The sequence below is a fragment of the Hemicordylus capensis genome, chromosome 3 (assembly GCF_027244095.1).
Source record: "Hemicordylus capensis ecotype Gifberg chromosome 3, rHemCap1.1.pri, whole genome shotgun sequence".
Classification (NCBI taxonomy): Eukaryota; Metazoa; Chordata; class Lepidosauria; order Squamata; family Cordylidae; genus Hemicordylus; species Hemicordylus capensis.
Window position 1 is genome coordinate 143,200,505 of NC_069659.1, and position 12,931 is coordinate 143,213,435.

Genomic DNA, 12,931 nt, shown 5'->3' on the forward strand with positions numbered 1-12,931 from the left:
GAATCTATTCAAATCTGATTTTCAAAATCAAGGCCGAATCAAGTCGGCCTGGTTTCAAGATGGCCACATTTGTGGTCAAATCTGTCTTATTTGGATTGGAGGGGTATGTTATCTAAGACCCTATGCAATGTACTACTTACTTGCTCACCTGGGGTAAGCATCCAGGTGGCAAACTGCACCTGCCCTGTATTTTCAAATTGGGACAACACTGTGTGACAGCTCTTTCAGTCCTCAGTCTATACTGAGGACTGAAGCACCCTGAGCCATTTTTGGAAGGGCGGTATATAAATGAAATAAATGGAATGAATGAATGAATGAATGAAAGAAAGCAGAAGACAAAGGAAAGCCATAAGGCACTAACTGTAGGACAGTATTGTGCTGTGTTTCCTCAGCTGAGAAAACGTAGCATGTTTATGTGTCTTGATATTTTTGCACACATTTTCTGCTTTCTGATGATGTGTGAGAGAAATGGACATCAGCAGCAGAAGAATGATGACTATCATAGTTTAGTTCTCTGTTTCCCTTTGAAGTTAGAGAAAGTAAGGACGGAAAAAGGAGCACACAGATAAGCAAGGAGAGTAGGGACTTCAGAGTACTACTATTACTGCTACTATTTTCCCCTCTAGAATGCTTTGTGCAGAGCTGCCCTTAGAGAGCCCTGGTGGGGTGCAGAGCCCGGGGCAGTGCGGGGTCCACTTCCAGTTAATTCTAATGGGGGTTAAGAGAACAGGGCCTGGGGTGGTTGCCCTGCTTGCCATGCCCTAAGGACAGCCCTGGCTTTGTGCAAGGTGATGATGGATGCTCTAGGAGCATCAGAGGGGTAGTTACAGGGTACTGGAATCTCTTATTCCTGGGTTCTTCCAAAGGGGCTTCAATGGAAGTGGGGAAGCTCCAGCTATCCAGGGGCTATGGTTTCTTGGGGGCCTTCCTCAGTTCCAGCTAGGTTTGCTGCTGCTGTTCCTCCTCCTCAGGGGTCTTATCTGGGTTGGAGTCTGGAAGGGTCCTGATACCTCCTACCAGTTAGTGGGTGCTGCAAAACCCTTCCATTTTGAGATCACCTCTCCTGCCTCCGTCTCCTGTGCTGCTGTTGCCATTATTGCTCTGCTAAAGCAGAGCATAGAGCTCCCCTTCCCAGCCCAAGATGCAAGGCATGGATTGCAAATAGCAGCGAACCAGCAGTCAGACTAACAGCCTGATCTATGCAGAATTAGGCACACCTAAACCCCATGGGTTTAGGCATGCTTAACCCTGCTTGAGATTGGGCTATAAGCTTCACAATATAGCATCATCTGCCTCCTGGGGCTTCTTACTTGCCAGGATGAAAATCATCCTCATCCCTAGCTTGCTGGCAAATTGATGACTGCTAATAAAAGACCCTTCCTCAGAACTTAGCAATAGGTTTCATTTGTATTTGACATAATAGTTTGCAATTGTAGTAAGATAAGATTGCATTCTTGTCTCCAATGCAAGTCATCTTTTACAGAAAGCTTGATATTAGGCTCCTTTAGTGATCTATCTATCTATCTATCTATCTATCTATCTATCTATCTATCTATCAAATTTATATACCACCCAAACTTTCGTCTCTGTGCCGTTAACAGTTAGATAAAACAATTTTTAAACAATTAAAACACATATAAAATTTAAATCAATTCAACAATTTAAAATCAGCCAGAAAACTAAAACCTACAAACTTTAAAAAGCTGAAAAAGCTTGGGCGAAGAGATGGGTTTTCAGATATTTTTTTAAAAATTGCCAGAGATGGGGAGGATTGTATCTCCCCACCTCTGGGGAGCGCATTCCACAATCTCGGGGCAGCAACTAAGTAAGCCCATCTCTGTGTAGCCACAAGATGAGCTTATGGTAACTGGAGACGGACCTCCTCAAGTGACCTCAGTGGGTGGTGGGGCTCATAGTGAAGAAGACACTCTCTTTTACAGCAAAATTTTTTAGAATGAGGTTATATTTGGTGGGTATACTTGTCACTGGTTGGCTGCTACATTCATTTTCTATGGACTGATTTCCTGCTCTCTTTCTTTCTTTGGATGATATCAGCGAAATAGAGGAATGCAGATATAAGATAATAGACAAGCTGCAACTTTCATTTATTATCAGCCAAATGAGAAAATGACAGTGGCCTGGAGTACAGATTATTATATTTATAAAGTAGTTGTTAAAAGTGCAGGAAATTGTTGGTTTAGACTAGACTGTTTTGGACCAAATCCCTGCAATCTGAGCTAATTATTTCTCCAGTGTTCCCGTTGCTCAGAGGCTGAACAAAACACAAGCACTCATGTAACAATGTTGTGCAAGAACTTTATTAATACTTGTTTTGCTTCATAAACAGGCCCTGCAATATTGCTTGGAAAATTATACGTTTTTAGAGGACAAAATAGGGACAAGGATTATTCTAGTGACTGCAGCATTTCAATACACAGACAAAGGGACAGGAGGGGCCTTGAATGATATCCCCTGGACTCAAGGGGATATTGGCAGCCTGCGCTTGCTTCATGCTCCGTTAGCTTCGGGCCAAACTATACTACTACAACTATGAATATTTATATACCGCTCTTCAACCAAAGTCCACAAAGCAGTTTATATAGAAAAATAAATAATACATAAATAAAGATGGTTCCCTGTCCCCAAAGAGCTCACAATATAAAAGAAACATAAGGCAGATACCAGGAACAGCCACTGGAGGGATGCTGTGCTGGGGCTGGATAGGGCCAGTTGCTCTCCCGCTGCTAAATACAAGAGAATCACCACTTTTAAAAGTGTCTCTTTGCATTAAATGCATAGTTGGCCCTTGCATGCTTGGCTTTTTCCTGTTTGAAAAAAGCTGTGATGGTGGTGTGGCAGTTGGATCAAGACAATGTTGTGGGGTTAAGAGAGCTTTTAACACACCCCTCTGCCATGGCCTCAGTCCAGTCCCCCCCCCCAGCTGTTTTTAAACAACATAGCAGCACACAAGGCCAAACTATGCATTTAACACAACATGTAGTTTAGTCCATTGCTCCTCTTCTTCCTTGATCCTCTTTTCTGCATTTGATCTCACTTTTTGGGGGGAGAGATGTACGATTCCTTATTTCTTATTGTGCCCGTAACATGTATGTTCACTTGCTGCTGTCAATTAGAAAATACCCCTTAGACCGAGCATAGACTGGTAGGGGATTTTTTCATTTGTGGCATGATTTGCCCCAGAAGATGTCTCAAGGAGATGATATTTCACTGTTCATATTTTCTTCTACACTCTGCTTTACTGGAGCATTTTTTCCTTTTTTTTTAAAATGGTAAATTTGCACCTATGTTCCTGTGCACTCACTGGCCATAGACAGTTGACTAATTTTGTCTAAATTCTTTCTTTTACTATGAATAGCTCATTCATAATCCCAGAATCCATACAACTATTTAACAATTTTATCTTACGATCTCTCCTTTTCTAGATAACTGTTGAATTAATCTGGAGGGGAGTTGTGATACAAAATACAGATTTTATTAAGTAATTGATCAGTTGAAATTTATGTTAAAAATAACAAACAAATTATGAGCAGTTTAGCATACACTATACAAAGGCTGAATTCCAAAGGGTCCTACTCAAAAGCTGAGGATTCTTCCATGCATTCATGGAGGAATACCTAAATTTCTTTTCTGATTCCCATTCCCTCATGCCACACTAAATGCTGCTTTGGCATGAGGGTCTCTTGATTCTCAGGATAGTTTTTGGAGTACATAATGAACTATAGCAGAAATGCAGAACCTGGAAATGACATGGTCTACAACCCAAGGAGCCACCTAATGGTGCAGTGGGGAAATGGCTTGACTACCAAACCAGAGGTTGCTGGTTCAAATCCCTGCTGGTATGTTTCCCAGACTATGGGAAACACCTTTATCGGGCAGCAGTGATATAGGAAGATGCTGAGAGGCATCATCTCATACTGTGCTGGAGATGGCAATGGTAGACCCCTCTTGTATTCTACCAAAGACAACCACAGGGCTCTGTGGTCGCCAGGAGTTGACACCGACCCGATGGCACACTTTACCTTTACAACCCAGGGAGCCAAGTTCCATGCATGCAAATTAAAATAAATCTAATTTATTTTCTGAACAGAAGCTTTTTTTCTGATTTTCCCTAGTTACATCCCAGTCAGATCTCTCTTAAAACTTGGGTAGATCCCTGCTTGGAGTGTTTGTTATAGAAGAAATTAATTGAAAATTTGGTGAACCACTGTAAAGAAAAGACCCAGTTTCACTGTTAAGTGAATATTGCTTCAGATGGCCTGATAACTGGAGAAATTTATATAATTCCTGCGGTAAATAGGTTTCATACAGAAGTGATGAACAGTTGTCAAAAGTGTAACACACCAATTCCATTAAAATAATTTATTTGAAGGACATCCCTTTAATCTTACATTTTTGTAAAAATCTGTTCCCCCCCTCTGTGTATTAAATGAGAATTTTAAACTCCCTATTTCCTCCTTGCACACTGGAGTTTTGTGAGGATGAATTATTCAATGTTACTTCCAGAGGTTTGAAGGTGCTGAATGCCACCCAAGTGTTAATTAATGTGATTATTATTAGCTGTATGTCATTCACACTGTCTGGAAATCTGCACCTTAATAACCCAATGCTTCATGTCTGTTTAATGCACTGTTCAGCTTAGCTGATGTGTGCCGGTCGAGCAAGGAGTCACTGAAGAAATAAGAGGTGTACGCTGTTGCCCATGAGTGCCATTTTATATCTTGTAAACAGCAACCAAATAATGCTGTGATGGGTTTTAATTCTTTAAACAGCGATGCAAACATTAGAACACACATTCTGGATTGTAATTTAGTGACAGGGAGCATGGAAAGCAACATGGATAGAAGCATCTTAGCATTGTACCCAACCATACATTCATTGCTGCAAATCTGAGTCTTCCAGTGTATTAGGAATGATATATGTTTATAAGCATAGAGGCTACAGGAAGAGTTACCTTTATTTTCCTAGAATGTCTGTTAAACAAGAAGCAAGCAATGGATCAGTTCACATGATTAAAATAATGTCTGGTAACCATGAAATCCTAGCTTCCCGTGACACACACTCCTGATTTCTGGTTGTTTGAACCCAGAAAAAAACAGCAATGTTGGGTTGACATCACGCTAACCTGACATCTACCCAGGATTGATAGCCAGAGTTCAGACCTAAGATTCACTATCCTGGGTAGATATTGGGTTGGCACAGTGCCAACCCAACATCACAGATTTTTCCCTGGGTTCACATGACTGGAAAACTGGAGCATGCTATGGAAATCTAAGATTTAAAAGTTACCTTTTAACTGTATGAACCAGCCCAATATTTTTCCAGATAATACAGTAATAGTGCTAGTAGTTGGTGTTGAATAACAATAATTCAGGGCATTAGTGACATAAATTTAGGGCTGGTGTTGGATTGGCATCATAGAGCAGCTGCTTAAACTATAACTACACCCCCACCATACCCGAAGTATTTTCGTCTTGTGTTCTGAGTATAGAGTTACCTGGCATAAAATTGTAATTTAAGAAGCACATTACTTTTATTCATTGCATCATCACATACCTTTCACTCCATCACATCACATTTGCTCCCGAATGCATGGAGTTAATTTAAAACCACAATAATAGAATGTAAACCAAAAATCGAGGAAGGGTACCACCAAGTCCCGAAGGATGCCAGCATGGCTAACAAGTAAAGTCAAGGAAGCTGCGGAGGAACAGCTTTCTATCCCACCACGCTACCACAGGTGACAGATCTCACCACTGCCACCACGTGTGGAGGAACAGCCCTCTATTCCTCCTAACTTTTTTACCGCTGTCACCAAGTGGACTTTTGGTATGGCTGTGTCCACTATAACGACCCTTCACCTTTATCAAAAATTACAGAAGGAAAAAAAAACAAAAAAAAAACACCCCACAAAACAAACAAGCAAACAAAAAACAAACAAAAACAGAACAAAACACCCACCAACCTCAGTTGTATAGAAAGGCTTATAGGTGTGGAGTGGAAACAATCAACAAGCTTTTAATTTTTTAATAACAAAAAAGTTTACTTTTAGAAAAAATTGTTCAATTAAAACATTACTTTTGCAGCAAAATATAAAAATTCAAAATAGTTATTAACAGAGCAGGTCAGGAAAAAATAAAAACTGGAAAAACACAATGTCAGGAACATGACACACCCTGCTGCCAAGTCCTCCAAAGCTATGGCTGTATGTCAAAGAGTTTATTCCTAGTTCTACAAGATCGTTCACTTTCCTCTTCCAGCTGCTCAAATCCTTTTTTGGCTACCTAACCATTTGTTGCTTCATTATAGCTCCAGTTGTCTTAAGCTCTTAATCACCCCCTGTTCTTGCTGAACAGCAGAAACATGCCACTGCAGCAATGGGCAACCAAAGTCTCTGTCATTTGCTGATGTAGTCAGGTACTATCTAGACCAGTGACCACAATGACAAAATACCAGAAGCAGCAACTGCTTAGAGGAGAAGTGGTTGGGAAATTGGAAGGATGACAAAATATTTGTAGATTTATCCCATCCCATATATGCTTAACTCTCATAAAGACACAGTGTGGTGGGCATCTTGAGTTCTGCTATGTTTTCCATCACAACAACAACAACTATTTATATACCGCTTTTCAACAAAAGTTTCCAAAGAGGTCTACATAGAGAAATAATAAATAAATAAGATGGCACCCTGTCCCCAAAAGGCTCACAATCTAAAAAGAAACATAAGGTAGACACCAGCAACAGCCACTGGAGGTACTGTGCTGGGGGTGAATAGGGTCAGTTGCTCTTCCCCTGCTAAATATAAGAGCATCACCACGTTAAAAAGGTGCCTCTTTGCCCAGTTAGCAGGGGTTCACCATCAAAGGAACACCATTTTTGATGCTGTTCAATCCCTAGGAGTCTGAGGAGCTGCAGAAGTTGCGCTGCTGTTCTGTGTTGTTAAAATATACCAGGGTGCTTGACAGAGCTGTTGGTTTTCCAGAGTTTGTTTACTGCGCTCATCTGCCAGAGGCCTATAATTTAAGTTCATTCTATCCAACTGGATACCCGAGAGGGAAGTTACAATTAAAATAAAACATGCTATAGCCTTCTGCAAACTTGGTCATTGGGCCCTGGCAGAAGATAGCGTTTGCAGGTTTTTTTGGGTGTGTGTGTGTGTGTGTGTGATGATTATCTGATTCAGCTGGAGGAGTTTAAGTACACTAAATTTGTGAAAGGCCTTTGGTATAAATCTTAAAAAGTCAACAGGATGAATGTTTGATTCCTTTGTTTTAATATTTGTATCATTTGGATTTATAAAAACTTCAATTTTAATAGTACCATGATTAATAGCAATAGCGTTAAAGAAACAAAAATTGAATTCAGCACTGCACAATATTACAATTCTATAGGTTGTAATCAGTGTTACTTGTTTTAGATAGCTTTGTATTATTTTCTGGTAGTAAATTTTTCTGTTAGTCATAAATTTGTGCCGATCATTTCAGTGCAGTGATCCTGAAAACACTTACTGACAAGAGTCATCTGTTTGAAATTGATGGATGAGTTGTCCACCTGAAGTCCAATAACACTATATACATGGGTACAGAGTTATCCATCAGTAGAGTACGCTTTAAAAAATAATTAGGACCTAATTGTTTGTATTTTTTGGTCAGCCAATAAATCACAAAGATGGTTAGAAACAAAGTGTTTCATGCTGTTGTTTAGTTTATATTTATTTTCCTTTTCTATCACCATATATTCTCATCCTGCTCAGTAGTTTGCAATGTTTGTGCAATCCCAAAGATGATTGATAACTGTAGCTGTGAGCTAACAGGATTTAGTACCCACATTTGTCCTTTCAGGAGTCAATTTGTATGGGATATTAGATTTGTAATGATGCTGCTTCTTAAAATGAAGGGGTTATATCTAGGGATGTGATTCCCTTGCTTTTGATTGATTTCAGAGCAGCTCCACCAGTTATAAATGAGGAGGAGGAGGTTGGACATAACAGTATATATTGCTTCCTGTATCAACAACAGAAAAGTGCTGGCTTGTCTTTGCAATTCTGACATAACAGCCTTTTTAAAAACGGCCCAGGTTCAGATGCACTTGGATTGTGCCTTGGAAAAGAACACCACACCAGTGCTTTAAAGAGTCATCCTTAAAAATAGACGGCTGTGCTGGGTATTTAAAGTTAAGCATGTAGAAGAAAGAAAAAAGATAGGGGAATGAGTTATAGTTTAAAGAGTGAGTACAGGATAACCTCTCTATCAGTGGATTCACCATCTGCGGATTTGCTATCTGTGATCAGGTAATAGACTCCCAATGTTGGTGTATGTAGAAAAGTGGAGGGGGCAGGGGTTAAACTTGCATATCAGGTTGGGTGGCCGGAAATGACTTGGGAGGTCATTTCTGATGGCTATTTTGTGGAGAAGAACCATTTTGTGGCTCATTTGTTTAAAACCTACCCACAAAAAAGTGATTTTTCATGGAATTTTGGAGACTTTCTCATCACTTGACTGAGGAAGGCCTGTGGAGCATGGTAGGACATTGTATTTGGCCCATTTTTGCCACTTTTTAGTACTATTTTTGAAATCTGGGAACCTAAGCCATGTGATCCCATTAACTTCAATGCTTCATTAGCCGCGGTTTCATTACCCACAGTATCTGGGGTATAACTTGACTGTGATGGGCATCATTTGACTGAGGAAGGCCCTTGGAGCATGGTAGGGCACTTTGGTCCATTTTTGCAGGTTTTTGCCACTTTTTATTACTATTTTTGAAGTCTGGGAACATAACCCCTGCAATCCCATTGATTTAAATGCTTCATTATCCATGGTTTAGTTACCCACGTTAATTTGCGGGAATGGAACCCCTACTTGTATGCATATAAGCATATACTTCTACCAGCAGGAAAATCCAATTAATTCACATTTTACAAGCTATTTTATAAGAACACTAGTAGGTGAGACCTGTTGTTGACTGGGCAAAATAATTTTGCATAGATTTTGCTGCTATGAAAGCTCAATAAATGAAATCCAAGAGGCCCACTAATGTCACCGGGGTAACATTTGCAGAACCGTTATATTGGAGTGCTTGACCTAACACCACAAATGGGGGTTAGGTTCCAAATAATCCACTCTTGAGGTGAGAGTGCATGAAGCAGCCAGTGCGGGAACAGTGGCTATTTACACTTTGAACCTTCTCACTCATCTGCTGAGAAGTGTGGGGAGAAATATAGTTTAAATCGCCACTCTCCTCACTTCTTAGCTGACGTGGGGAGGTTTAAAGAAGTTGTAGAAGAGATAAGAGTGGATGGAGCAGCATCTCCCACATGTTGTTGAGAAGTGAGAAGAGTGGCTATTTAAACTGTATACCAATTTAGTTGGGGGGTAGAAAACCACAAATAACCAAAACCGCCCCACACAATAACTAAATTATCATGGGAGGTGGCCCATGAATGGGTGAAACTGTTATTTGAAGGCCACCTGTCTGTGTCCTATAATTTTTTATTAATGTACTTCCAAAAGGGAAGTAAAAGAACAGTTTGAAATTTGTAGGATTTCAACTTCAAGCATTATTCTTTTTATTGACTGATTACCATATATGGCAAATTTGAATAATCAGATTTGAATCAAGTAAATCTGATTTGAGAAAATTTCTGCTTCTCTTGAGCGTGATGTGCTTTTGGAGTTATTGATCTGATTATGGAATGTCAATATGTGTTGAGAACAATAACAATTCGAGATTTGAGAAGGAGCTGTGTGAAAATGATGAAAGATTAGTCTCTAAGATGTATAAGTTGTTGCTTTTGGATGAGACGAGATGAAGTGGTTAAAACGACTATCATGAAATGGGCTCAAGATGTGGGTCATAATATAGATATGGCTGCTTGGGAAAAATTATGGAAAACTGATTTACAGTTTACTGCATGTTATACTTTAAAAGAAAATTATTATAAGATGATGTATAGGTGGTATCTGACACCAAAAAAATAGCTTTAATGTATAAAAATGTTTCAAACAAATGTTGGAAATGTGGACAATGTGAAGGAACTTTTTCCCATATGTGGTGGTCATGCGGGAAGGCAAAGGCTTTTTGGGATATGATATACAATGAGCTGAAGAACATTTTTCAAATGACATTTCTTAAGAGGCCAGAATCCTTCCTGCTGGGAATAACTGAAAGAGAGTTCTCCAGAAGAAATAACATTTTTAATATATGCAACTCGGCGTCTAGGATAGTATATGCGCAGAAATGGAAAGACACTAAAATGCCCTCAAAAGAAGACTGGTTGATAAAAATTTTGGAATATGCTGAGATGGCAAAGCTTACAGCACTTATGAGACAAAAATTTGGAATGTTTTAAAGAAGATTGGGAACTATTTTCTGCTTTACTTAAAGAACTATTTTTCTAATGTGGACTTTTCAGTAGGGTTTGAAATATAGTAATAACAGCAGGTAAAATCTGCTTGGGTAAAAGCTGGTTGGGTAAAATCGAGTAGTAGTGTGGAGTATGTATGTTTTGAATTATTATAGCAATGGTTTATATGTATAGTTATTGTGAATTGCACAGATAGGTAAGCGGGAAGTCAATATTTACTTATGTGTAGAAATGAATGTAATTTGAATGTAAATTTAAAATGCAAAAAAGAGAACAATAACAATTAAAATCTTATGGTTATAGTCAGAATTTGTTCTTTAAAATACACACACGCACACGCGCGCACACACACACACACGCACACAATTAACCTCTCCCCCATCGTGTTCCAGTGTAAAAAGTAGTGCTTTCAGCTGATTTAAGTGGCAGGTTTGTGCATGCAGAATTTGTTATTTGTAGGCCAATGGGAAGTGTGATATTCAGAATTTCTTCTAAAAACCACAAAAAGAATTTAAATTTTTACCAAGCATATTACTGTGTAAAAGTAGTGCATTCAGCTAATTCCAGTGGCAGGATTGTGTGTGCAAAATTTGATATCTGTAGGTTATTGGGAAGCATGCCTATTTCGCATAAACCAACCAACCAACCAATAAATTCTTGAAAACATATAGTGTAATAGATAAAAACTCTGCTGCATCAGATCAAGGGGCCATATAGTCCAATAACCTCCAGGCTTGACTACTGCAATGCGCTCTACATGGGGCTGCCTTTGTACATAGACCATATTATGCCTGTCTTAAAACAGCTGCACTGGCTGCCAATATGTTTCCGGGCGAAATACAAGGTGCTGGTTATTACCTTTAAATCCCTGAGCGGCTTGGGTCCGGGTTACCTTAGAGAGTGCCTTCTTCTGTATGATCCCCATCGCTTGTTGAGGTCATCTGGACAGGTCCGTCTCCAATTGCCACCGGTACGTTTGGTGGCGACTCGGAACCGAGCCTTTTCTGCAGCTGCTCCTGGTCTATGGAATGCACTCCCGGCAGATATCCGCAGTTTAGGCTCACTGTCGGCCTTTAAGAGAGCCCTAAAAACCTATTTATTTGGCCTGGCCTTCCAAGGCTTATAAAGTGTTGTTGTTTTTAAAAGTATTTTAATTGGTTTTAAATAGTTTTAATCATTTTTGAATTGTTTTTATATTGTTTTAGCATTGTTTTAATTATGGTTTTTTTGTCTTTTTAAAGTTATTGTACACCGCCCAGAGCCTCTGGATGGGGCGGTTTATAAATGTAATAAATAATAATAATAATAATAATAATAATAAAATAATAAATAACAGTGACTAGCCAGATACTTTAGAAAAGCACACAGGTATGGCAGGAAGGGATCTGATTATGTTTCTGGGATCTGATATTTAGCAGCATACTGCCTCTGATCATGGATGTTTGATTTAGCTAACAACCATTAATAGAACAATAGAGAACAGTTGTTGTAATGGCTTGTGTTTATCATCTTCTGTTGCACATTTTCCAGTACTATTATTAGGATAAACAACAATAAAATCAGAGTGGATTCACTTAAGGCTGTGACACAGCAGAGTCTAGGCCCTGCCACAAGCCTTGATATTCTTACACATGTGGGCAGGCACACACATAAGGGGATAATTTTCAGTCATGTAGAATAGCAATCTAGATGATATTAGGGGCCCCACCTGTTTTCTGGAAGGCAAGCCACACATTCAATGGATTCAACTTTTTCACCCTGGCATCCTTTTGGTAAGGAAAGTTGCATCTGTTGAATTGCCTTGCAGCTGTTCAGAGGGGGAAAAAAGCATAATTCTGCTGTCATTTGGCAGGTTCTGGCTGCCTGTTGAGAACCTGAGGAACACTGAATCTTACACTGTTTATAGCTGTACTTCTCAAAGTGTGAGGAGAAACGCACAGCAACATGTGCCATTCCTTTCCTCCTTAACCAAGATTTTAGGTGGCTCTGAGGCCCGAACCAGACATGACATGCAGTCACATGCATCTTTCCTAGACACTGTTTTTAAACCAAAATATCCTTCAGTAGTCTGATTTTGAATAGAAGAATAGTGGTGAAGGGGGGGCTTCATTCTTAGCCTTCCTGCTCGGGTGGCTTCTCCACTCAAACTTGCTCAAATTAACTCCCTCTCCAAGCTGCTTTTCTCCACATGGGGGGAAGATATGGGTAACTAGTTTACCAAATTGTTGTGAGGATAAAATAAGATAACCCCATGTAAACCATCCTGAATTCCTTGGAGAAAGGCAAGCACACACGTGTGATTAATGGATAGATTTGTGTGATCTTTCTCCTCTATGGAAACTCATGATGACAGTGAGGACTTCAGTGTTAAGGTGTTGTTATTGTGATGGGGCCATCATACATGTCAACCATCTCAGGTAAAGACTGAACAGAACTTTTCTCTTCAGCAATATTTACATCAAAGTAGTAGTATTCCACAGACAATCTGATACTTAACTAATCCGAAGTACTGTATGCAGTATGAAAATACTGTATGCATTATTTCCGGGT

The 12,931-nt window shown here is 39.5% G+C and overlaps 1 protein-coding gene across 1 annotated transcript in view; it reads left to right on the forward strand.

Annotated features, from left to right (window-relative positions):
• The first annotated feature begins 7,493 nt into the window (after window positions 1-7,493).
• The window catches only part of NALF1 (NALCN channel auxiliary factor 1), a 410,074-nt gene continuing 404,636 nt past the window's right edge, over window positions 7,494-12,931 (forward strand). The window contains exon 1 of the mRNA XM_053305432.1: window positions 7,494-8,308. Within this exon, the coding sequence (XP_053161407.1) occupies window positions 8,226-8,308 (83 nt within the window). The 5' untranslated portion in view covers window positions 7,494-8,225. The remainder of the gene's footprint in view (window positions 8,309-12,931) is intronic.